Genomic DNA, 27,412 nt, shown 5'->3' with positions numbered 1-27,412 from the left:
TCGGTGTGTGTTTGAGTTTTTTCCTTTTTTTTTTGGGCTGGCTCATAAAGTGGCGTCCCAGCATGTAGTTTGTAGTGCAGAGAAGAGGGCGTAAAATCATCATTTATCAGCAGGCACCCAGGAGCTTCAGCTACACAAAGAAAAAAATTATGGAGAAAATAAGGAAACAATTTCTTAAATTATTAGAAATAACCTTACTACATTTTAAACATTACTTGTAGGCTATTTAATTCGTAGTAAAGTAATTTAAAATAATTATCATGTATTTAATAATGGTATTAGTTTTTCCCAGAAATTTTCTTCAAGTACTCGGAGCAGATTCTGCTACTGGCGCCATCAGATCCGCATCACTTTGTCATTGTCATACCCTTTTTCGAGTGCCTTCCTACGGTTGTGCTTCCTGGAATCTCGGCTGCTTAGGATCCTCGCCTCAAAGCCTTTCGCCCAGTTCCTTGTTTATGCCTGGCAAAAAAAAAACAAGTGAAAAAAGAATAGTAATGGTGGAAAATGTGCAGATATTTGCATACAGCGTAGCGAACAATTCGTGGGCTTCCGCCGCAGATGTTTGTTAGTTGTGTTTGCCTTTTGATATGCACGCCATGTTGGCGTCGCTTTTGCTTCTCTCCCTCCCCGCTCGCTCCAGCTAGGGCTTCAGTTTCAGCTTCCGTTTCCGGGCATTTTGCACGTTTGCCCAACTTGTCACTCGCAATGAGCGCAGAGTGCACACCCGATGTTTTTTCGGAGCCGGCAGTCTGTTAAATTGTGCATTGAGTTTGACATTCAGCTGCCAGCAGCTGCTGCAGCTACGCTTTTGTTGGATTTCAATTCAATTTCCAATGTTTAAGAGTAAAAAGTTTTGAAACCCGTAACGTGGCGCATTTTAGAGTAGCTTTTACCTGGAGGTTAAAGCAAACAATGGTATAGAAAGCCAGCTACAGAAATCCTTTCCATCAATGCAATCTGATAAATAGCTAATTACTTGTATTCAAAACTCAACCTCCACAGAATATATCAAATTTAAATATATGTTTTGTCCAGAAAATCAAATTTGTGCTGTTAAAGTTATTGTTCTTACCTCTCAAAAACTCATCAAATAAAATTCTTCAAATTAAAGATACATTTATACGTTTTGCCTTTTATTTGATGCCTTAATTTTTCCGCACGTTTTTCAAGAAAACAGTTTTCAAATGCAGTTTTTGCAGTTTTGTAAGCTTCACTCGGAAAGTGTTTTGTAGTTTTTATTCGTATGTTATTCTCAATTACTTGCGTTTTGTTTTTAATTATAATATTTGATGTTTGTTTTTGTAATGAACTTTAGTTCGGTTTGCATATAATTAGCTGCGCTTAGTTTTGTCATGCTCGTTTGCCGTTTTTGTTTGTTTGTTTTTCATTTGCGTTTTCAATTTCCATTCTCGATTTCAATTTCATTTCATGTGTGGGCGATGGTTGTGTGCGGTTGCTGGATTTGTGTGTGTTCGGGGTGTGTGTGGTGAGTGTGGGTTATGTAAATAGTTTGATAGTTTATCTCTCGCCTGGGTCGGCGGAGGAGCTCAGTTTTTCCATCGATTGTTGGTTTGTTTGTTTGTTTGTTTGTTGCGAATATCATAGTGCACTTCGCGGAGTGCTACATACATATACAATAAAAACATGCACACTTAGTTGACTATATCTATATGTATAGGTATGTGTGTATTACGTTTGATGCAGCTTCGATCTAAACATAAAAGTAATGCTTAATGTTTGGTATCACAGAGAGGCGTGACTTTTCATACAAAATACAACGAAAGACTAATGCAGAAAGTTACAAAATACAATTTAGTTCATCTCACTTGAGCTTGAGCCGCACAGTGTACACATACATATATAGTATACGCTACGTTTCCTATATCTTTATATATAATATATATATATCATTATAGACAGGGCCGCAGGCCCTTTTGAGGGTCCTGGCTGGCTATTTACAGTGGATAGCTTCTTGCACGAACATAAGTATATCTAGGTTAATCAGTAGGCTTAATGGTCTGCTCTTCGCAGCTTGTAAATTTAATATTTGGCTCAGTTTGAGTATCGCAAATCAACTAACTACGCTGGCAAATTTTCCTTTTCTTTTCTTTGTTTGGGGCAAATGGGAAATGGTGGTTTTCCTCTTCGGGGCTATCAATATAGATTCGATAACGATTGTGTCTCATATCCGGTGCTGATTGTTTTCGAAACATAAAAGGAACCGTAGAAACCTGTCACAGTTACAACCGTGTGTGTGTTTTTGGATTGTGAGTGTTTTACGTGTGTGTGTGGTGTGTGTGTGGTGTACACCACTCTGATTGCTTAGTTCTACATTTAAAATTACAACAACAAGTTACATTTAGAGGAGTCGTCTACATGTCGCACTTATTGCGAATGCCAGGGATGTGGTGTGCACATATTCAGAGATACGCACTACTAACGCTACTACATACAAATATCCATGTGTGTGTTCTGAAGAGGGTTCTTAATTGAGGGGGTGGGGTTGGAGGTAGTCCTTGGATCGCTCTGGGTGTATTGGCCTGGGCAATATGGGTCTTAAACACTTTCGCCACCTTTCTATCTCACTTTGGTATGCATCTTGGGCTCTCTAACACATTGAGGCTTTTCCAATTTACATAAATGAATTGCCAATATGGACAATCACTGATCCAATTTTCAATGCGGATGGAAGTGTCAAAGTGGGCTTTTGAAGATCGGACAGCTTGGCCTTTCTACAACGTAAATAAATAATATAAATTCTGCCCACTAAGCACCTGACCATTTTACGTCTAAGCTTTCCCAGGACTACCTTCAACCCCATCAGGACTAAACAGCTTATCTGGCATTAGCTTTAGGTCTTCTCCCCTCAATGTAAGCTTATGTGAGTGTTCCTAATAAGGATACTGCCTAACCGAATCGTATGGAAGAAGCCTATCCTATCCTGGCACACCTCAGATTCGCTTCGCTATTGCCACTGCTAACCGGTGGACTTGCCTATAGGAAGCTCTCCCTGGCTCCATGCCTCTCATCGCCCAGCATCACCCGCTGGGAGGGCGGCTCTCCATACTGATCCTGGTAGTAGTTCTCTCGCATCATCGTGTTGAGGCTGGAGCAGCGGAAGTAGAGGATCTCCTGGAAGGGCTTGCGAAAGTCCCGATTGAGGGTGGCATAGATGATGGGATTTAGCAGGGAGTTGGCATAGCCCAGCCAAAGGAAGAGGGAGGAGAGCGAGGCAGGGACATGCATCGTCTCAAAAGGACGAATGAGGGCGAGGATGAAAAAGGGCAACCAGCAGACGGTGAAGGCGGACATGATAATGCCTAGGGTGGTGGAGGCCTTCTTCTCCTTGGCTAATTGGAAGCGCAGCTTCTTGTGGTGCGGCGATCCCAGGAGTCCAGTGGAACCGCTCACCCCGCCGCCGCTGCCATGATGACCGCCACTTACGCCGCCGCCGCCCAGGGCTCCACCGCCGCCGCTGCTCAATCCGCCGCAGGTGGAGTACGTCAGCGATGTGTTGCCCACACTGCTGTGCCGCTGGCCATTGCCGCCCAGTTCCGTGTGGCCCAAGGGCGGAGCCTGCGGGGCTGAGGGCGAGCCGGTGCCGTTGAGGGCCTGCTGCAGATGCGTCTGGGCACGCTTCTCCTCCAGCACAATCCGTCGCGCCGCCCTGAAGATCTGGTAGTAGACGAAGAGCATCACCGACAGCGGTATGTAGAAGGAGCCCAGCGTGGCGTAGATCTGATATGCGAAATTCTGGCACACCGTGCAAATGGGCTGGCCATCCTCGTCCTCGTGCTCGTTGCCCAGGATCAGGAGCGGCGGCAATGAGATGCAGGCGGCGGCCAGCCAAACGACGCCCACGCACAGCATCATCCGGCGCGGTGTTCGCTTGACTCCATACTCCAGAGGCTTGGTTATGGCCAGGTAACGATCCACCGATATGGCGCAAAGATTCAGGATCGAGGCGGTGCAGCAGAGCACGTCGAAGGATACCCAGATGTCGCAGAGCAGCGGTCCAAAGTTCCACTTCTCCAGCACCTCGTACAGCAGGGCCATAGGCATGACCAACAGGGCCACACACAAATCGGAGAGCGCCAGGGAGACAAGCAGGTAGTTGCAGGGTCTCCTCAGCTTGCGGACCATGCAGACGGCTATGCAGACGAGGACATTTCCGACCACAGTGCCTAGGATGACGATCAGCAGGACGATGCTCACGAAAATGGACTGCAGCGGGGGCAGCACAAACTCTCCAGCGGCGAATTCCTCCAGGAGCAGGGGAGTGTCTGAGAGGGGCACCAGCGTCGTGTTGCTGTCACCCAAATTAGTGCTGGTGATTCCCTGATACGAGACTATGGCAATGGGACTGCTGTTCATGGGCGACAGAGAGCCCAGCTCCGAACCCGAACCCGAGCCGGAGGCCGAGGCTATGGCTCCCAGGAAGGCGGTGCTACTATTAAAGTCCTGCGACAGCGAGGGCGACGGCTCCGTCTCGCTTTCCAGGAGCGGAGCAGCCACGGTGGCCTTGGCCGCTCCATAGGCTATCCAGCTGCTCAGGAAGAGGACGAACAGAGTCAGCGTGGCGGTGGAGATCAGTTTCTGGTGGATCACTGGGTGAGTGTGACTCTGGTGGTGGTGGTGGTGGTGATGCTGGTGGTGGTGGCTCTGGTGGCGTTGCCAGTCCAGGCCAGGCGAAGCCATGAAGCAGGTCTTTCAAAAGCTAAAGCGGGCCGACGCGGCGTATGAGCAACCCCAGCCCATTGCGTTCATTGCGACCCTCAGCATCATTGCGTATACGCCACCGTGTCGGTGCCGCGATTTACTGCGCCGAACTCATCATTAATCATAATTTCAATAAAAATAAGTCGTCTTATTAGTTTCGCCTGCGGTCGGCTGCCCCGTGGTCGTCGTCGCCGCCTGATTACTAATTTATGTGGGGGCGTTTGCTTAATAAAAACGGTGCTTGCGGCCGCCAGTTGATGTGGTCATTGACTTTTATGCCTTGTACTTGGGTATCTCTTTCAATAAATCTCTGTGGGCTGCTGGATTGTATTTACTGCGGTTCTGATTGTCGCCTAGAGAGACGGGAAGAGAGAGAAAAATGCGAAAAATTCATTACTCAGCTGTATTTATAAAGTGCAAATGGCAGTGCCTTAAAGTCTGAATTTAAATTCCCATAAAAGCTGTGTCCTGCGGGCACGATATCTTCGTCTTCCTTTCAACGTTTTCTGCAGCACACAAAGAACTTACCACACGCACATGTCGCCCTAATGATGGTCACAGTTGTTACAATTTCCAAGGAAAATTTTTAAACAATGAAACAATGCGCCACAAAAAAGAAGGAAAATAAGAGAGCGAATAAAAACAGAGAAAAGGGAAGGGACAGAGGGAAAGCGAAGCAACCGCGAAGCGAACGTTTTCATGACCCGACGGCCATAGGCAGCAAAGAATTTTCCCCCATTTTCCCACAGCCACCGCAGACGTGAATGTGAATCATCTGTGGAAAAGACGCGGGCGGGAATGACCGCAGACCTTTTGTATTAATTTTCATACTTCTTTTGATTATTGAATTGTTCGCTCTTCGAAATGCGAAACAAATAAACAAAAGCCAGCTAAAAGGCGATGGCGCCTTCGCCATTGTTGCTTCCATTCTCGTTGCCAGCTTCCGTTTCGCATTTTTATTTATTTCGCCTTTGGCCTGGGCTTCTTTTCTCTTTCTGCGGTCATTTTTAGAAGAGGAATTTTGGGGAACCGCGAGCTGAAACACAATTTATACAGCCCCCTCTAATTGAATTCTATTGCCACTGCCTTTGCGTTCGACGAACTTGGCTTTAAAAAAAGCATTGGCGTCCTAATGTGAGTGTACGATTTATGGAATGCAGCCAAGTGGCAATTGAGCCAGGATATTTGGGGCGGAGGAGAGGCGTCTAGACGGCCAGACGATGCCACACCTGTGTGGCAGGTGTGAAACCATCGCGACACTCAAAAATCGAGTGAAATGCGAAACAAAAGGCAGCACTCACATTAAGCAGCAGCCGCCCCAGCCTCATTAAAAAACTATTCTTCAAGGCGATGAACTCGGGCAGAAAAAGGTGAGAAAACAAATGGAGAAATAATTATGGTTTCCTGTTTAGACTAGCCAAGAAACAAACTCAAATATGATTATCTGAAATATTTCTAGGAATTTAAGCAGAAAGTGAAATATAATTTAATAGGAAACCATTTCTTTAAGGATATGGCTACTTAATAAATGGGTTTTTATTCGGAATTCATGCATAAACATTTCTAATCAATATTGCCAAATGTTTATATACTTTAAACATACAAGCTACAGGATTTTTAAAGTATTAACATGAAAATTCGGCCTGTATAACTTTATTTAAGACTCCCCTAATAAAACTTCCTTCCAAAACTAGTCATGACATTTCTATAGGACAAACTTTGCAAACAAAACATAAATTCCAAACATAAACACCAAAATTCAGCAAACCAATCGACTGAGTACCTTAATAAATGGCATTGTCAAAACATTATTCCGTTGGGTGTTTTCAATTTTGGAAAATTCATCCGTGATGGAAAATTGGCTGGCAATTCGAAATTCGTATGCGCACGAGTTCATTTCTGGGCTTAGTGATTGCGACTGTGACTGTTTGTGCGAATGCACTCGAATTCGTGTTATTTGTTTTTGGCAGGCGCCTCTGCGCCCGAGCGACTTTCGGTGTTAATTATGCTAATCAATGGGGGACAACAAGATGGCCCCAATTATTTGGTCAGCAAACAGAGAATCGTAAGCCGCTTTAAGCTCCGGTGCAAAAGCCGGCAGTCCGGACAACAGGCTGCGACGACTCCTGTCCGGATGAATTCTCCTGGCAACAGGACATAAATAATGTAATTTAATTATGAATCGTTCGGGGCGCGATGGCCCCGATTTGGCAGCTAAGGCTTACGGAAAGGAAGCCCCTCTTATTTGTATTATTGCCAAAGCCGACAGGGGCGTAAATATTCATAGGTTTTAATATTTATGTCCTTCGTCCTGCATGAGCAACTTTCCCTTACTCTGGGCCGGCTTTTTCCTGATTGCCTTCCTCCCCGCCCCGCCCCGCCCCCTTTGGCCCTAATATCTGACATTCCCGCCACGAAAGCGCACAACTTTTCAAATATTTGGCAGTTTCTCTGGCTTCTGCGGCAGCGTCTTGAGGTTTGCCGCAGTCTCACGACTCTGCTGACAGGGCTTGTTGGGTAGCTCTGGAACCGAATTTGTTGGATGCCGGATTGGCATGGGATGCCTTGCTAAACAAGAGTAATTTTAGTTGGCCAACTGCTCGCTCGCTCTTCCCATAGTTTGCTGGGAATAGAAAATAGTTTACTGCGGAGATTTCAATTTAGATTTATGCCACCCCTTCTGCCTTATTAACTGCGATGCTGGATATTCGCTGGCTGGCCCTACTTCAGTTAACACAAAATATATTTTATGGCCGCAAATCCTTAAGTTTTCGCGAAATAAACGCAGTCAGGGAAAAAGATAAAAGCAAAGTTGGCGTTGAGCGCATAAAAGTGCTTTTAAAACCAGTCAGCGTAAACTTAATTTTTGCAGATATCGCGAGCAATTGTTTCAAGCAGCGAGCTCACTCGAGAGTCTGCCCCACAGCAGCCACGCTTTTTCGAGAAGAATGCAATGCTGTTGATGGTTGCAGTTTATGGTCGGATGCCCTGCCCCTGCCCCCTCTTACCGCACTGCAGTCCCTCTTTTTATATGGCTTTGGCTTGGCGCCGGCACTTTGGCGCATTAAGCTCTTTTCGCTCGTTTTTTACCAGAACGGACAGACAGCGTTTTTAAAGCTGGCAAGATTTGCGGCTGAGCGGTAAAAGTCACGAAACAAGTGACTCACCGTGAAATTGAGACAGTCAGAAATGGAAGAGCTTAATAAATAAAATACGAAAAAATAAAAGGAGAACTGTGAGCAGGAAGATTTAAATATGAAGAGCACACGAAGCGCATGATTTTAAGTATGTATAATAAGATATGTAATAACTCTGCTTTCCCACTCAGGAAATTATACAAATTCTTCTTTAATTTAAACCAAAAGCAAGCCAAGTTTGCTTTAATATACAACACATATGTGACAAACTGTTCATGTTGCTTATTTAAGGGGCAGCTGTGGAGATTAAAATCTGTGCGGCCCATGAGGCGTATGCGTAATGCGCTGCTCACACGGCGTATGGGTAATTTCATATGCTCGCCAGCGCATTTCAATTACAAAGTCATAAAATTTGATTTCTCATCCAGGCTCCACATTCAATTTATGCTTCACATCCAGCTTATTTATGACGGACGAGTACCCATCCTTCGTCTGCCTTATCCTTGGAGCATTTCGCCATTTGCCAAGTGCCCGATGTAATTTCAACCTGACACATCACACGAGGGACTCGCACACGTCTCGAGAGCACACACGAAATTGCTGTAAATGGATGCAAGTTAAAAAGCCAGCAATTTTAAATTGCTGCTGTCGACATTGGCGCCCATTTTTTCGGGGCTCAACCAGCTGAAGAGGCAAAGCGAGAGAGGGTCTAAATCCCGGCACTGAGGGGTTGCTGCTTCTTGCGCACTTGATGTTTATGTGTCAAAGCTGCTGTCGGTTTACATTGCCATACAGTTTTTGTTTTTTTCTTTTTTTACTCGCACAGCGTTGGCATGGTTGTAAATAATGAATGCGTTGATTTCGAATCATATATTTATGCCAGAGCGAGCTTACACCGAACAACAAAATGTGGGAAGCAATCAGTGGGAATGAAACATAAGGCTTATATAAATGTTAATTGTACAAGAACATATGTGTTGATATGACTTCTTTTTAATATAAAATATTAACTTAGCTTAAATATCAACTTAACTACTGATAAATTCTCCTAGCAAAACGTCTTAACAAACTCCCAATAAAACATTTTCCCTGTGCAAAGGCCGGAATCACTTGCGGCTGTGAATTCCTAGAACTGTCTGATTTATTTCCATTTGAGAGAGGAAAGCCGTCAGTGTCATGGGAGGCAATCATTTCCAAATGTAATATCAAATATCGTTTATGGCAACCCACTTTGCTTCCCCGAAGTCAAGGTCAGAGACAGCAGGCAGCAGAAAATCATAAAAGTGAGCAGCAGCTCATTGTTTGCCATTAATTTTGTTCGAGAGTGTTGGAACAACAGTTCGTGTAAAATGCCTGGCATATGTAGGCATTTTCGGGATGTGTGTAAGTATGTTTTTGTTTATTTGTGTGCATAATAAAATTTGTGCACAAAACATGTGAAAACATTTGCTTATCTTCAGGAATTCCCATACCATTTGCATTTAAAGTTCACGTGGGCGTATGAGTGATATGATTTGCATATATGGGAGCGGCAAGGCACTCACACAAGTCCGATTTATTTTCGGCTGTGCGTGTGTGATGTAATAAAGCATTGAATTTTACATAAATTGCGGGCACGGCTCCTCTCTTCCTTCCGCTTCCTGTGGAAAAACACACGGAATACGCTTTGCTCTGGCCATTTGCAAAAAGGCATTTGCATATTTCGTTTCGTTGTTGCGCCTTATAGTCTTTTGTTATTTTCATTTGATTATTTATGGTGTTCCACCGTATGAGGGCAAAACATCGATGATTTCCAGCCAAAAAGGAATTTATGTTCCTTACATAAATGCCCGTTTTGTCAAGGCAAACATTTGTTGTTGCCGTTTTATAGCTCATTCTGTTGTTGTCGTCGGTTGCTTCTTGCCTTTTTTTCTCATAATTTATTGGTTTTAAAATTATTTCTCTGGCGCGCTGTGACATCATCATAAAAAAAGAAAATACCATTTCGCATTTATTCACGGAAATATTTTGCAGTTAAAGTGTCCCTTTTGTCCTTGTGCATTGTCCTGCTGCTGGCACAGTGGGCGTTTCGTCTCTGCTTTCACAGCCGCTAATTGTTGGCATATTCCCAACTAGTGGGCTTTGTGGGAAACACGACCTACTAGTCCGGGGCTTTTCAATCAGTGTAACATAATGACTCACCAACAGAAGGCCAATTGCAATTGATTTGACAGAGATAGATAGAGATAGAGAGAGAGAGAGCAAAGAGAAGCCATTTAATCTCTAGTTTCGATTCAAAGGCCATCTGATGCCGATGCCAAAGCTTTAATCTAATGCAATCTAATCCTGTCGGGGATAGTATGCAGCTGCATCACAACAAAGTGCATGGCTGGCCCCAGCAATTTTCCACTCAATATACTTGTACTGACTTTTATGAGAATGCCTTGGCCATCGTGGAATTCCTTGGCCATGATCCTGCGCTCAGCGTCCTGCAAGTGAGTCATAAAATCTTGTTATATGGCTGCCGGAATACTTTGTCTCTTAGCTGCCACTAATTGAATTGTTTTCCAAGGGCCGAGAGTGGACTACAGAATGCATTCGCTGCCTTGCAGTAATGTCCAAATTGAATTCCACCAAAGAAATGTAAAATGTTATGATCCTCAGAAGATATAATATTAGCAGATTATTTTATATTTTAAAATAAGAATATATTTCCTAAGACTCTCCGTAGAAATTTAATGTCTTCCTAAGCTTAACTGTTATTAAATTTTTACTAATCTTACTGCTCCCTTATTAACGATTATACTTGCACCATGTTGAAGAACTCACCTAGCTCCAGATTCCCTCCTTAGTGGCTCAGACCTCTTGAGACGTCTTCAACGCGATGCTGCAATGAATGAGATAAGCGATGAGGTGTGTGCATGTAATTAAAGGACCTTAACGCATAATGGGAGCTAAGCTTGTACAGGAGTAGGTGTTGGTGTTGGTGTTATTGCTGTGGCGTGTTTACCTTTGTGTATGTAGGTGGACGTCAGGTGCTCCATCAAAGCCTGACGTTAGACTGAATTTCGCTATAGAATTTACCCAACTTGGCACCCACCATCACCCCTTTTAGCCACGCGAGATTACGATTTATATGTAAATATAATAAGCCGCTGTCTGCTGCCTTGCGTATCTACACAGACAACAAATTGAAGTTGAATAGCTCAAAATATAGCTTCCCAAGCATTATTTTTGCTTCTCCATATCGATTTAAGGAAGAAATCCTGTTTAATTTTCCTCGAAAGCTATTCTCGCAGTGCTCCTGTATGCGTGTGTCTGCTTGAGACGGCATCAATCATACGCCATGTTGTGCTGCGCTGAACTGTGGCTAAACAGGCGGAAACGCTAAAACGCTCACTCGCACAAATACAAACACACACACACACACGTTGCCAGCGAGCTTGCAAAATTGAAAATTTATCGTCCGAAACACTGACAGAAACCCACTGGCACCCGCTCAAACCCACACACACACACTGGGATACGCAACCACAACATGAACAGCGCGCTAACAAGAAATTGTCAGCAGCAAATTTAGCAACAGCAGCAACATCGCAGCATAGCAGCAAACATCGCACTAGCAACAGCAACAGCAACATCAGCAACCTGCCACGCCATGAACCTTCAACTAAGTTGAGCTGTTGCATGCGCTTCATCAACGTCATGCTTAGCCGCATTTGAGACATTGTAGGCATTGCATTCGAACAGAGTGCACCAGAGTGTGTGGCAAAAATCGCTGGGACAAAGGGTGATATATAGTGGGGGGTTGATTGGGTGCTGCAGTGCATAGCCACATAAAAATTCCAGACATGCGACTGGGAGATGATGGCAGCTCGTATCACTCCATTCGCCGTGACTTTGTTTGCTCTGCTTCTGCATTTAGATGAGAGCACTCACATACACACAGTGCGTAAAATGTGGCAAAATAAAAGCATAGTTGCCATTTGACTGAATTCAAATTAATAGCAGATGAAATTTTTAGAATTGTTGTTTGCTGTTAGTTTATTTATTTGCAAACATTTTAGCTTTTTGACTAGCTTTCCATTGGGGTTAGTTTTAAGAAATTTGCTTAAAACTTTCTCAGTATATATGCACACTTAAACGTTTTTAATTTATTAAAATTAAAAATTTAATATAGGATTATGACATCGAGCCAAAAATGGATCATTAATAAGCCAAAAAAGTGATAAAAATTTGTTTCTGCCAATCATGTGCTCAATCATTGATGTTCTTGAGCATGTCCCTCTGTGAATATATAGGATTTCGCTCGATAAAGGCTACTTCAATGCTTTTCAAACTACTGACTAAAATTCTAATACTCTGCCAGTTTATACAAATGCAATTAAAAATAATATATATTTTTCTCTCTGCTGGTCAGTTGACGGTTGAATTTATTTGGCCCGATTTCTAAATGACATTCACAAAATCTCTCACTTCATCTAAGGGAACTAAGCTCGCCTCCTGGGAATCCAGTCACATTGTGCATTCCAAATTCGTTTAAATGGCTAATTTATGAATGCCACTGCATTTAAAATCCAATTATGGTTTTGCCAGCGGTAGAGGTAACAAGAAAATATAAATTACATGTCCGTAATGAAAGAATTTCCAAGGACCCAGTAGCCCGCAAAAACGGAACTAACAATGCATTTGCATGGGGCATTAAGTCGGAAGAGAAAAAATGCAGCCGAGCTAGGAAAAACCAGAGAAAACCTGGAGGAAACTCGGAAAAAAACTATTTGGAGAGATGTGTGTGTGTGTTTTTCTGACACTGGCTAAAGATAATCAACTTCAGTCATCAGGCGAAATGCGGCGTGGCGGTAACAGCTCGACAGTTTTTAATTGAGTTTACGCTCCGTGTGCCGCGTTATGAGTGTGGGTTGCATTCATGTGAATGCACAGCAAGAAATTACTAGGATTTTATTGATATTTATAAGAAGTAAAAATAAAAATTAGGTGTACATTTGTTAGAGGAAAGATTTTGTTAAGAAAAAGTAAGCAAAAGTTCTTGATATCCAATAAAAGTATTTATTTTTCTTATTTCTATTAGACTAGCCAGGGTTTCTAATAGTTCCTATATTTTTTCAGTGCACTTTTGAAAGAGAGAATTATTTGCACTCAGCTGGAATTGACTCGCTTTGCGGTTCTTGCACTTGCACTGGCACTCGCCGCCTCTCAAGCACTCGCATATAGTACACTATTCGCCACGCTCGAGTTGCTGAACTGCTGTTGTGGCTGCTGCCAAGATTTTTAATTAAGTTAATGAAGTGCATCGTGTGTGGTTTTTCGGTCACATTTTGTGACACTGCCAATGGAGTCGGATTTCCTGCGCTTATCCTTCTCCTTATTAATAAGGACATTAGTGGAAAGCTTGCCCTCTCAACACATTGTGTTTATTTATAGTTGGCCACATGGAAAAGCAATAAAGGCTCTTTCTGGCTGCATTACCAGGATAAATGTGCACAGATCTTGACAGAAAATGGGAGAGATGGGTGAAAAATGAAGCTCACTTCCGCCGACTGCCGACTGCTGGCGAAAGTAAACATTAAATATTTATGACGCTGCACAAAAAAATGCAATCAAAAACGTGAGAAAAGTTTCTATTGCATATTTATGTGCGCAGCGAGCGGAAAGCGCATCACAGAGTCTAAAAAAAACTGTAAAATTGTTGCAGAAAATTCTGAGCTGGTTTTGTAATGCTCTTACGTTGAATCACAGCAAGGTGAATTGATTCCCTGAGCTTGGAAGGGATTTGAGAGGGAATGCCAGCTACTTTTGATGACTAAAAATGTGTAAAAAGTCCGAAAAATAATTCCATTCAAGTCATTAAATTTACATTTTCCTCTCCATTCGAGTAAATATATTTCATAATAAGTCAATGATCTTTTTACTACACTTTCCCAGGGACATTCACCATTTATTTTCCCTCTTAAACTTAGAGAAAATCTCTTTCAAACTGTTTTTTAAATATTTTTTTGCATTCTTAAAAGCGAGTGCAATCAATTCAATACAAGAACATAATTACCAACGCCATAATAAAGCTTAGAGTCTCCCTTTCAAATGCAGGGCACAATAGAGCCAAGCTCGGTATGAAATGTAATGAATATAAAAGTGTTGCCAGGCCCTGAAGGTCCGGGGGAGGAGGGGGGCGAACTTGAGAGAACGCTGCACCAAAATGGTTTTCAATTTAGTTAATTTATGGTGCGCTTTGTTGGCACTGAAATCGCACTGGCACACAATGGGCATATTTATAGCCGTTTTATTTTCCCATTTCAATGCAATTACCCCAGCCCACTGTTACACAGACCAAAATATATGCTTATAAATGCTATATTTTTGAATGTATACAATTCTATATACACAGTATCGTAAGTGCATGAAACGGCAGAAAAAGTGCCTAAGCTCGTATTCGATTTCGTAGCCCCTGGAAAATACTGGATTTGCGCCGCAGTCCATTGTGCCGGGGCACCAGCTGTCCGAAAAAGAGAGAAAGCGGTACTTATCCAATTTGGAGGAGCCACAATGCCCAAGGATGGCACACACACAGCCCGTAAATTCCGGAGCCAGAGTTTGGAGCCATTAGAACACATGTCCCGACTGCTGGTTGCCCTCGGCCTTCACTCTTCTTCATTCTTCGAGCCTGTTAAGTGCAAAGTTTTAACGCTGGTTAGCAGCTGCTAATTAGCATAAAGTTGGCTCAACTCTCGCGCCATTCACTCCCGCACACATTCACTGGGAGAAATTTTGTTAAAGAATAGAGGAGAAAAATCCAGGAAAAACTGGATAAAATTAGCTTGCATTTTTTTATAGATCTACTTGAAATCGGGTTGAATAAACCGGCATTTTTATTAATTGAACAAAAATCTCAGCACTGATTTCATGCGTCAGAAAAATCATTTAAGGTCAAGAAGATAAACTCAAGAGCAAAAAGAATACAAACATTTTGTTACCCATTTTAATTAAACTTAAAAGCCTTTCAAGAATTTACTCTTAGGTAATAAAATAAGCTCTGAAACTTTTATAATTAAATCCCTATTAAATATTAACCTTAAGAAGAAAATGTGCATAGCAGAACCTGAAATATTATTCAGTGTAAAAGCACAAAACACCGGCGGGGGTAAGAGGAACACGACGAAGTGGATAAGAGCGGGTCCATTCATTCCGCTTTTTGACAGCGTCACTTGCCTTAGTCTGTCGTGACGCTGCAGCATCTCACTCGCATCATCCAGCTCATCCTGCTCGCCCTGCACATCCTCCGGCTCCTTTTCGCTTTCGTCCTTTCAGTCCGAGGCCATTCCTCATTTTCCCCGGGTGGCGCCGGCTTTCGCTGTCGTCTTTTGTTTAGCTTGAAGCACGTCGCGCTCATCTCTTTGATAAATATTAGTTTAATTCTTTTTGCAGGCTGCCGCTGCCGCCGCCGCCAAGCAGCTGAAACTGCGCCTGGAACAGGAGGTTCAAGGATTCAAGGCTGCCGCCATTTCAGGCTCTTTAGTGGCCCGTTTCCTTATTTAATACAATTACTTGGTTCTCTTTTTCCCGCGCACTTGTGTCCTTTGTTTGGCATTTCATTTCGTTCGCCTGGCTAAGTGAAAAATGTAAATATTTGCCTTTGATTGGAATACGAGAATCGAAAACTACAGATGGCCGGAAAGAGAATAGTAACTCGATCGGCCTTGAGTGGCAGCAATTGTCCGAAGAATATCCGAATTCCAGCAGATTAATTGATGGAAAATCACAGTGGCGGTGTGAAGAGTAAGTACCATATTATTGAGAGAAGAAAACAGTCAGAGATTCGACAATTTAAATTGATCTATCAACTATCTACAATTTAAAGTAAAATCTATGGTATAACCTATCATTATTGCTGTTCACACTTCTTCAATATATCTTTTTCATGCCTTCCACAGATTAGTTTTTCCTCTTTGAACTTTTCCTGCCAGCAAACATCCCAGGAGAAGAGAAGCCTTAAAAGTAAAGGGTGCCAACTTAATTCGATGCCCGGCTGGCAGAAATCCGACCAAATCCGTTGGCTCTATTAGATGGCCTGCAATTTGGACCATTCACAAAAATACATTCCATTCAACGGCCTCGCAATCAATGGCAGCTGCTGATTTTGGCTGAGGACTTTGGCCAAAAGCTGGCAACTGGCAAGTGGCGCACAACCTTGATGCAATTCGGTTTCCATTCCCAACCGTTTTCATTGAGGGGAAAGTGCTGCGTCGGTCGATTCATTCATGAAGCCCCGAAATTCACGTTTCATGTCCCTCTTTGACTGACTGTCAGACATTTGCCAGATTTCCGAAGGCCGAGAGACACGTTTCTGGCATAGAATATCAGCAGAGCAGACCACCCGAGTCCGCCCCCCACACTTTTCCTTTGAGCGAAATTATGATTTGATGACAGAGCAATGTGACGTTTAAATTGAATTTTCGATTTTTAGCATGTTTATTTCACATCTGCCTTTTGCCTTCTGCCTTCTGCTCTCGTTCTTTCCGCTTTTGTCCAAACTTTTCTGCAAAGATGCTTCTAAATTTAGACTCAAACGCCAGCAAACAAAACCGAAAGACGCGAAATTTCCGCTGACAGTGATGTATGTATACACTTACATATACAATCCGTTTGGCGGGGAAAGCGGGGACATTTTCCTAGTAGAGGGGGACAGGCGACAGGTGCGAATGTCTCGCTGCTGGGTCGAGCAATTTGTCGGAAAAAGTTCAGCACTTGTCAGCGGCCAGCAAACTTTTCCCACTTGTCACGCTGACCCTTCTTCGGCGAGAGAAAACAGACAGCGAAAACACTTGCAATTACGGAACAGTTCGCCAACTGACCGCTGTTAATTACATATTAAATGAAAGCAGACTTTTAAATTAAATGTTAAGAGTAACATAAGGATACATTTATTAAAAAATCTCTTAGGTTTTAAGCCATATATAAATATATAGTAGATTTTTGTTTAACATCAATTCAATTTCAAAGAATTTTCACACGTGCGAAATATCATTAAATTTATCATAGTAATAAATTTTGTTATTTAGCTACCAATATTCCTATTAAAAAGTAACTAAAAAATAAATTTGTTTAGCAAACGTTCAACGAAAAAATAAATATCAGATAAAAATCAAACCTTTTGCTTTGAGCCAATTAAATTTCATATATTTTTTGAGTATTAATATTTCCAATTTTCGGAATTTGAGTAAAAACTATAACTGCAGCTGAAAGCTAATGGGTTTTTTCGTGCTGCCTGGCCTTAATTGAGGGGCCAAAGAGCAAGATTGACTCGCCGGCGGCAGTTTACCATAAAAATGCAAACACCAGCCGCAGAGGCAACAGACGCCCCACCCCAAGGAGTCCTTCCCAAAACCAGGCGCAAACAGACACTTGTTGCTGGGGTAAAGGATGCAACGGCCGGAGGACGAGAAGGATGTGGGAAAGAAAGGATCAAGGCGACTGTTGCCTGTTGCAACGGCTTCGCGCATCCGTAGTCCGGGGATAACCCAATGAGGAGCTGAACGGAATTCGCTCAGGGCCCAAGGCAAATAGTCCCCAAATGAAGGAAGGAAGAAATTCACAATTTAAACGTTTCGAAATTGACTTCGAAGGCTGGAAGAAGCTGCAATCCCATCTGCGCATAAAAGTCGGAAGAAAATTACACACACACTCAGAACATTTAAATACTGTTCAAAGGAACTTTCAAGAGCGAAACCAATGCTGGAAATTACAATGCTTTTGCAATAAACACACTTTAATTGAGTTAATTTCCCCCAAAGTGTTATTCTCTCGGCTGAGTGGAAACTTTCCAGTTTCTTCAGCTGTTTCTTGGGCCTCAAACTTTTGTGGAAATGCGACTTCGATGAAGTTGGAATTCCACAAAATACACAGAAAAAAAAATACAATTAAAATAAAGATTTTAAATATTTAATTTACTTCTTTATTTTCAAATTTCCCAAGCAAATCTTTAGGTGAAAATGTTAACATAAATGAAGTTGCAAAATTCTACTAAAAATACACAAAGACATATACTCTTTGCAATGTTTCTTTCACCATTTTTGAACATTGTTTATAAGATTATTCTTATTAAAATTGGTCTTAAATACACTTTTCTCGTAGCGATTCGAGCCTCTTAACGGTATAAAAATAGCTTTTTTTACTACTTTATGCAAACTTGTCACCAAACTGAACTCTTTGCACGCTTCGCCCATCGCTTTTGCTGCTGCTGCAAGCAAAGACAACAAGTGGCTCCTGGCTGGCAGGGGAATTTAATTAAAAAGTTTTTATGCGTTCCACCAGAGCCAACAGTGCCGCAACAGAAGTGCGGGCTTGTCAACGGTGGCAGGGCAACAAAGGTTTATCCCTTAGTAGACTTTTCTGCCTATTTTCTGAAAGGTTTTCCCCCCACCCTCGCATCTCACCCCAAAAATGTCCCTTGTTTGTTGTTTGTTGCTGAACGCCGCATAGTTGCAGCTGAAAGAAAAGAAAAAACTACTTTGTTGCTTTTTTAGTGCCATGTAAATTTGCGAATTCATATTTATGCGAGGCCCGAGCAGAAATAGTTTACCCAAAGAAGCTGAAATGATGCAGCAATTTGCGTAAAGTTATGCGCCGTCACTTTCAGAGGAAAAAGGACGCCGAGTTGCAGTACATTTGGCGGACGTAAAATTCAGCGAATGCCTCATCAAAATTTAAGCAGCCAGCGGAAGTGGCATTGCGTATACGCAACGTTGGCCAGAGACTCCTTGGAGCTTGCCTTGAATCAGATTAGATTTTTATATTTTAATAAAGGTGTGCAGTTCTTTGGCACTTAATTTGGCGAAAGATATTCTAAAAACCGTTCAATTAACCACTGCTGGTAGATTGCATTAAAATTTTCTCAACATTTGTTTGCAGCTTGCTTGCTGTATTTTTAATTTATTAAATTACATTTCAATTTAATTTCAGCTTGTGCTAAAAACACAGGCCATGGATTTTTGCAAAGGCTTAAATTTCAAGGCCCTTTACCTTATCCACAAAAATTTGCCTAGTTTTTCTAAAACAACAACCAATTTAAAACAATTTTATTTGCAAATGTTTGTGTTTAATTATCAATTAATTACCAAAAATATAATTAACAAGAAAAAAACTTCATGGGAAAAATATGTAATGAAAACTGAATTGATAAAATTAAATATTTGTGGCTAATCTAGCACATGAACACAAAATAAAAACATTTGGAGAACACGTGGTTAACACTTTGAAAGTCATTTTGATCAAATATTTAAATATAGATATTGCATTAAATTATTTATCATTTTGGGTTAATTAAACTCTAATTTATGGGTTTTGATTTTTGAAGAATTTAAAATTCAAACTTTAAACTAAAAACGGAATAAAACTTAAGAAATAGTTATCTTTCTCGTTGACTGAAAACGTGTTTGAACCCAAGCTAAGCAAATAATGATAACAATCTTCTCTGCAACTTCCAATTCAGCCAGAACTACTTGCCAGCAATATAAGGACCAATTAGCTGAGTTGGCTTAACATTGTTTCAAGCCAAGTGCTCGGCTTCCTTAGAGATCTGGCCGGAAAAAAGGGAATTCATCAAAGCCAGCTTACTTTGCAGCAAGTGCATTTGCGGTTGAGATTTTTTTCCGCTAATTTTCGCAGAAGGAGAAGAAAAGCCTGCAATTTCCTTCGGACCCTTTGGATAATTCGCTCGACTGACCAAAGCGGAAGTGGTCGCTAATTGAAGTGCTCGCCAGTTTGCCTTGTAACCCGTAACCTTGGATGCTGTATTCGAAAGAGTCACTCGAACTCTATACAGAGAAGTGTCTGCAACAATTCAGGGCTTTGCCATCGGTTCAAGTCCAAACGCATTACCACAAATTATGTCACGTATTAGCACAGTGCGAGGGAAACTTTTCAAGAGCTTGAGAGGAACTTTTATCGCATAATTGAACTATGCGTCGGTTAAGTTTCGGTTTCGTTTTCGTGGCCAAAGTTTTTAATGTCAACATAAACACTGTGTGCACTAGACAGCGAGAAAAGCGCTTTTCCATGGATGCCGGATTAGGGCGATGGCAATGGAGACTTATACTGGAACGTATCCATGCATGCGCCGGCGAATCGCCAATCAACATCATCGTCAACAACGACAGCGACCATAACCGCAGCCATCACAAATGCCATTAGAGAGGCGCAGACCAGACGAGTGGGTTTTGGTTAGGTCCCTTGGCAAGGACACTCCACATGCCAGTATCCCGCGACCACCCATCAACCCGTCACCCCATCACCCCATCAGGCAGCAACAACAATGTCCTAGTGGCATTAGTAACTACTATCCAGCCCCATTCTCGACAAATCCAGAACGGCAGCTCAACTAACGCATCGTAAATTGAGATTTCTATTTATTGTCAACGACCACCACAACAGGACACTGAAAAAAAATATAAGAAATTAATATATATTTAATATAATTGTATAGGGTTTTTAAAATAAATTGGAATACATTTGTGATCGATCTTAGAAAATGTTCTATTGATAATTTAATTTAAAAATTGCATGTATAATATTTTATATTAAAATATATTTTGTTTGGTGCCTCAGCAGTTGCAAGTAGCACATCAAGTGTGTACTATATATCTGCGGGTTCAGTTCGGTTCAGTTGGGTTTGGTTGAGTTTTATTCCAGTCCAGTCAAAGTCACTCGACATCCACATCCACTATACCTCCATTTTCCATTCCTCCCCCAGGCTGTCACCAAGTTGACGCGGTCTGCCGACTTTATAAAGTCGCTTAAGCATTTTTAATGGACTTTTAAGTTTGCTTTTATTGTTTCATTCACATTGCTTTTATGTTGCTCTGCATGCATACCCGTGGATACATTTCTCCCTTCTGGGTTTGACTTAATTCACTTAAATTAAAATGAAGAAAGTATCAGGGTTATAAAAATAATAAATAATATTAATAATGTAATTTAAAAGGAAAATATTCAATGGAAAATGCTGCACTAAAATTGATATGAAAATATAAGTACAGAAACAACACTTCAAATTATATTTCCAACTCGTTATTCTACTTCAATTACAGTACAGTATTAAACTTAAATATCTTAAGTTATTCTTAAATAAATATCAAGTGATATTCCTTCCCCCCAAAACGCATTTAACTGATTTGGCAAACTAGTTGGCATTTATTTGCATTGCAATCAACCGAATTTCTCCACTAATAAGGAGCAAACAAACTTCATTTTCCCCAATTTTCCTTCGGGCAATGTGAGAGCTTAGTAAATACAATTAACCATAGTTGTCGGATTGTTTTGCGGCTGAAATTACCATTTCTATTAATACATATTTGATATACTTATTTCAATCAATGTTCTGTCAACTACTTCTCGGGTTTTGCCCCGAATCCTCAACGGCTAAACAAACTGTCAATCATACGGAAAATCCCCCAGGGGCCCTGGTCCCCCAATTTTCCGGGGGCGCTGGCTTTATTATGGAAATTAAATTGATATTTAAGTGACACATAGCGGGCGGCAGCAGAGTGAGCAAGATAAATTTCGGCTGACGGCAAATTGTTTGCTCATACAGCATTGTTAAGGCGAAATTAAATTTTTATGGGCTTAAACTTGGCTCAGTTGTTGTTGGCCGTTGTCGTCGTTATTGCTGTTGCCATTGTTGGGCAGAATATGCCACGCCATCTAATGAAGCAGCTGGCCGATGTGTGTAAGTCTCTCTGTGTGTGTGTGTTGGTGGTGGTCAGCTTATGGTTTTTGGCCTGGTCCTGGTATTTTGACCTTTCGGCTTTTGGGGCTCGCCGCCGCCTTTCGGCTGTAAGGTTTAATTAATATGCAAATGGACAAAGAGCAGGCAAAGGAGTTTGCAGGTCTGGCAGCAATTTAAATTTGCTTCTTCCTTCTTTAATGAACTCCGAGTACCCGAGAGTTATACATTCTGAAATATTAATATTACATCCTGCACCGCAACTTGCCCCACACACGAGCACTCACATCCAGAGTGCTGGAACTTTGTTTAGGGATGGACAGAAGCATGGAAAGTTTGATATAAATATCGAAATAATAAAGATTTATAAATAAATACATTTTAAAGCCTATTACCGATATTATTTATGAGGCCATATTAATTCAAGGTTTATCTTTTCCATGTTTCTTTTTATTTTACCTCACCAACTACATATTCATAAGGAGCTCTTGCATTTCTGCCACTGACGACGATGTCGATGATAGTCCGTAACCGTCCGCCATTTGCAATTCGTATGCAGGACATTTCCGGTTTTCGGAAATGCATTTCCGCTTCCGGACGCTTGCCGGAGCGTTGCTTCTCCGCCTCTCAAACTGCACATCAATTTGATATTTGACAGAATCGCACAAAACAGTCACCAGCTAATGCACTTACTGGCCATTCAACCAATTTGGTTACACGATTTTGATGCAATTTATGGCCCTGCACGCCCCACTGGCCGACCACTTGTGAAATTGATTTGATTTTTATTAGTATTTTATGCGATTTGGCCAAATTGTCCACGAGGCGGCGGCAGTTCCCTGGGAACCGAGAGAGAGAGAGAATTAAATTAAACACGTTCAGGTCGATGAAAGCCGTAAGCGCACACACTTTTGTGTTTGGCCAGGAGACCAGGTGGACCACCAGCAATTTCTCATTGTTTGCCCGCAGCCGGTTTTCCTCGCTTTTCCCTCCCACTGTGGCCACGTCTTTATGCACACACACACACACACAAAAACGTATATGCCACAAAAACATACACTGAGCAAAGAGGCTAAAAAATAAACTTATAGATTAAACTTTAAGGAACACAATATATAAATTGATTTTCATTAACTGGAATAGTTTTAAAGCCAAAATAAGGTTTGATTTCCTTGCTAAAATTTAAAAACTAATTATTAAATAAAAACAAGAATTCACTAAAAATTTCTCTAACTGCACACGCCACAATAAAGCGTTAAAACACGACTGACTGGCAGTGAAATGCGTGTTTGCCATATCGAATTTCACACTTTTGCGCTCGCTCACTCTCCTCTTAGTTACTGTGGCGGGAAAAAGGACAATGGAAAACAGGGAAAATTCAGCGGACAACAAAAAAGAGGCAATCAATGAAACGCTTTTTTCTGTTGCACTCGTCTCCTGCCACACACGGCAACTGCAATTGTAAATCCATCGGCATCGGCATTGGCATCTGCCTCTGCCTTGCATTGGATTTCTGTTTCCATTGCTCTTAATGTGTTTTCTCGCTTTTTGTCCGACATATTTCACATCAGATATGACTGAAGTTGTCTTTAGTTAATGACTTTACAGAGATATCAATACCGATAACAGGGTATGGAAGGGTAAGGTCACTTTGTGAGCTTTAAAAAGTGAAATATTCAACATAGAACATGGCCAACTTGAACCTTTTCCGAAATGCATTCGGCACTTGCCAGTCACAAAAATATAAATGACCCCCCAATTAAGTGACGAAGGTTAACTGAAATGGGAGCACTAGCTTCCAATTCAAAGCCCCCTTAATTGGACATAATCATGGCCCGACCTGACTGGTGTCCTGGACATGTCACATTCACATCCGAGCTGCATTCGGGGCCACATTCTCATCAGAGTGACCGCAGCGGGGGAGTGTCCGGGCTGCCATTGCCAGCTTTTTAGCCAGGATGTGTTGGCACAGCGGGAGATTGGAGGGAATATGCCATATCCCTTTCGGGATATATATGTGTGTGAGTGAGCTGGGGAAAATTTGAGCACATAATAAATATTTATTAGGCCCGGTGGTGGTGCTTGCCAAAAATTAAATTTGTTTTCATTAAGCCAGACAAAGCGTTTAAGGCCGCTGCTAAAGAACAGGCGGACATCGCTAAGAAGACTTTGAAAAGGAAAATATAATGGTTAATTAATGTCCCTTTCTTTTAACTTTTATAATTTTTATGGTATAATTCTTTATATTCTTTTAACTATTTATACTAAGAATAAATTCTTTATTACGTAAACTTTAAGTAAGTTACAATTTACCATAACAAGCTTAATTTGTTAACCACATTCCCTATTTAAATTTAATTAACTAAGTTTGTTCTGGTTAAGGAAGTTTTCCTGTACATATGTCCATAGCTCTTTCCTTCAAGGAGTCGGTCCCGCAGAAAATATGCTTGAAATTAAAAAAGGGTATTCTCTGCGGGGTCCTCAGTGTCAACGTCGCCTTCGTCGTCGCCTTGACGTGGCCAAAAAAACATTTCGCTGGCTTAATTGTGCGCAAGCCAGGCAGATATGAAAAACGACGAAATGAAAAAGTTTGGGGGCCACCGAAAAAAAAGCGGTAAAGTAAGGAAAAACGCGAAACAAAGGCGCTCAAAGCGAGGAGCACAAGCGCGTTCAACGCTGACATTGCGCGAAGGGCGCGGGAAAAGTGGTCGGTCGGTGGGTGGGTGGGTGGTGCGAAGTAACATAACAAAACAAAATTAAAGTAAATATGCGCCCGGGCTCACAGACAAAGTAGAAAGACAAACAAAGCGGCGACCCTGACAAGGGGTCGAGCGACAGGAGAGACAAGGATGTCAGTAAACAAAATCACAATTAACTGAGAATGGCAAAAAATAACAGCGCCAAAGGAGCAGCGAGCATGTGACAATGGCTGCCAGGCCGAGGACTCGCTTTAAAGCGGTTAAAAAAAAGGGTTAGAAACTCTCAAGGACGCCAAGGACCTGTCATAAAGCATTTTAATTGCGCACCCACATCTCGCCGGCAATTGATTTGGCAGCCACCCGAAATCTATTCAAATGGGAGACAAAGACACGGTTGAATGCTAAATGATTGGAAAAAGGGTTTCGGGTTCAGCAGATTACGAGTGAGGACGACATTATTAAATTCCTTGTCCAGGAAATGAATTACTATCCTCATTATCCAACGTTCATTTGGGTAGCTCTTTAATTACAATCATCAGTCATTCAAAAAGAAATTATTGATCTTTTTCAAAGGAAAGAATGCTTCATTGACTATATGTTGTAGTGCTTGTGACATCGGCGAACGGCATCATTAAATTCCTTGCATAAATTGAGATCTTCACTCTCTTCTGTACATTTGAGAAACTGCTTCATTTCGGAGGCGCAGGGTCCTTCCTCCACAAGATCGCTGTGTCTGGCATTATTTCCATTACCATGTCCCCGGAATAACCCAGTTATGCCGGCTCCAATAGCGTGACCCACAGCCGATCCAGCTGCCACGCCCGCCGCATGGGCAGCCACATCCTTGAAGACCTTTCCCGAGCTCCTTAAGGACTCCTTCTGTACAGGCTGAACCACGGGCACAGGCAGGTTGCTCCAGTTACCATTCTTCCCATAGCTGCTATTATTTCTTCGAGGCATCTCTCATAAATTTCGAAATATTTCAAGCAATTCAAGGTAAAAATATGTGAACTAGCTTCCAGGAAAATTATATAATTTCGTATGTCACTTGTGTGGCTCATAAGCTCTAGGCCTGCCCTGTGGGTATCCCTTTTTCAGCTTTGCCAGCTAATTTATATTGCATTGGCCCTGGGAAGGCGGCTAATTGCCAAGTGCACGGCACACCACCAGAGCGGCACCTGGCGGCAGGACCTGCAGCAGGGAGAAAAAAATGTATTTCTAATTTGTTTTCCCTTTTGCCTTTTGCGTTTGCTTTTCCCATTTCCCGCACTAATTACGAACACATAATGAATTTGTCGGCAAACGCAAGAGGTATGAAAGCAAAACAAATACAAGACTCCAGCTGGATTTTGCTTTGAAAAATTCCCATTGGAGTGGGCGACAAGGGGATAATATGTATCCCTTAGAATACACTGGTAAAAATAATCAAAAAATCGAACATAAACCTGAAAACCATTACCATAAGCCTCTTTAAATGCGCACTTGCAAGTAAAAGCCACAGAGGAAATTACGAGAAGAGTATTTGGGAAAGCGAACACTTCTATATGCCACGAAACCCCTATTTCCTATTAGTGAGTGCAGCGCGGAAATGCTTTAATTTGTAACAAACACACTCACCGAGCGTTGTCCACCTCAACACGCTCTGTCTACTTTTTCTGCTCGGCAGGCTCAGGGAAAATGGGCGTGGGTTTTGTGTTGACATGAACAATGGTGCTACATAACTAATATTGTAGACAGAGATACTCTAGCTGGGGATATGGTAAATAATATGAATCAGACGAAGGAAGTGTACCTATTGAAGATGAGGCTCCGATGTTATTGGCCTCAATCTAAACCCTCCCAACCTGTGAAGTCCATTCAGGCTCCACCCTTATACAACCAATGCTCTACATCCCCTTAGGTGCCCAACAAGATATCAAATTAGTTCATTTTCAAAGTCATATAATTGCAGGCTGAGATAATATTGAAAGACATTTTCCTAAATCTAATCCTTAAGCCTAAGTTTACGTTATTTACGTTACGAGACCTCTTATTGAGTCAGTTTGTTTTAGATCCAATGAAAGGAAATAAAATTTAAGATAAGAAAGAACGCTTTTTCCTTTTTTACTTTACATTAAATAGATTAACTTATTAATATTCTTTTGAATCAATTAATTAATTAAGATGTGCAAACTATTTCAGAAATCTTGGCGAAATTATAAGGATGGGTTCAGTTTTATTTTGTTGTTTTGCGGCTAGGCCGTACTCACGCTTTCTCCATCGACGTCAGCAGGCCTGATGACTGGTGATGTGTAGCTGTATGTGTTTTAAGTTATTTGAGGGACAAAACGATATTATAATTGCCAAATCTCCCAAAAAAAAATTGCTAAATTACGACCGAAAAGGTTTATAAGTACGAATTCTTAAATCAAAAGCTCCTATATGCAAAATTAATTATATTTTAGACACTATCATTCATGTTTATCCGCTCCTGGAGCAGAGTGTGGGCCGGATCAGCCACCAGCTCTCAATACGGATATGTAATGCTACTTCCGTCGTTCGCGCTGATGAAGATGACACGCACTATGTGCGACAGGGATGGCCGCAATCCCTTGCGTGAGGCGTGAGCGGAACGAGACCAGCCCGCCAAGGTGTGGATGCGGCAGAGCGCACGCGATGTGGCAAAGATGCACGGCGATGTGGCAAAGAACGATGTGGCCACGAAAAAGACACACGGCGATCCAATAGGTGCGCCGAAGAAAAGCACGGTGATCCAATATGTGCGCCGAAGAAAAGCACGGTGATCCAATATGTGCACCGTGTGAGGGAACGGCGATCCAATATGCGCGCCGTGTGAGGGAACGGTGACACGTTAGCGAGGCGGTAAAGAAAATCCAAATCGAGGATCACCGCAATCGGCACGTGTATGGCCGCCGAAATGGGAAGCGCAGCCCCACGCTGTGCGTGCGAATGCTCCGATGACACGTGGCGTTGATCCCGCTGAGAAGCCACAGACAATGCCAACGATGAATGCCACAAATGACTGCCACCTCACGTGGTGGGCAATTGCTGGCAAAAACAATGCCGGTCGCTTGGACGACTCTGCCGATACGGCTGACGCTGTTTTGAAAAGGCAAAATTAGCACTCCGGCGATCGATTA

At 42.1% G+C, this 27,412-nt stretch overlaps 2 protein-coding genes across 2 annotated transcripts in view; both read right to left on the bottom strand.

The window, feature by feature from the left end:
- Positions 1–1,115: 1,115 nt before the first annotated feature.
- 5-HT7 (5-hydroxytryptamine receptor 7) overlaps positions 1,116–27,412 on the bottom strand; it is a 45,902-nt gene continuing 19,605 nt past the window's right edge. The window contains exons 2-3 of the mRNA XM_070286957.1: positions 10,668–10,725; positions 1,116–5,075 (exon numbers count right to left, since the gene is read on the bottom strand). Coding sequence (XP_070143058.1) covers positions 2,998–4,701 — 1,704 coding nt within the window. The 5' untranslated portion in view covers positions 4,702–5,075; positions 10,668–10,725 and the 3' untranslated portion in view covers positions 1,116–2,997. The remainder of the gene's footprint in view (positions 5,076–10,667; positions 10,726–27,412) is intronic.
- Positions 24,768–25,341, bottom strand: LOC108073696 (coiled-coil-helix-coiled-coil-helix domain-containing protein 2). Its single transcript, XM_017165429.3, has one exon. It carries the CDS (start codon positions 25,230–25,232, stop codon positions 24,864–24,866), a length of 369 nt encoding a protein of 122 aa, XP_017020918.1. The 5' UTR covers positions 25,233–25,341; the 3' UTR covers positions 24,768–24,863.

This window comes from Drosophila kikkawai, chromosome 3R (assembly GCF_030179895.1).
Source record: "Drosophila kikkawai strain 14028-0561.14 chromosome 3R, DkikHiC1v2, whole genome shotgun sequence".
Taxonomy (NCBI): domain Eukaryota; kingdom Metazoa; phylum Arthropoda; class Insecta; order Diptera; family Drosophilidae; genus Drosophila; species Drosophila kikkawai.
Note: the sequence above shows the minus strand (reverse complement) of the source record. Positions and strands in the feature narration are given on the sequence as shown.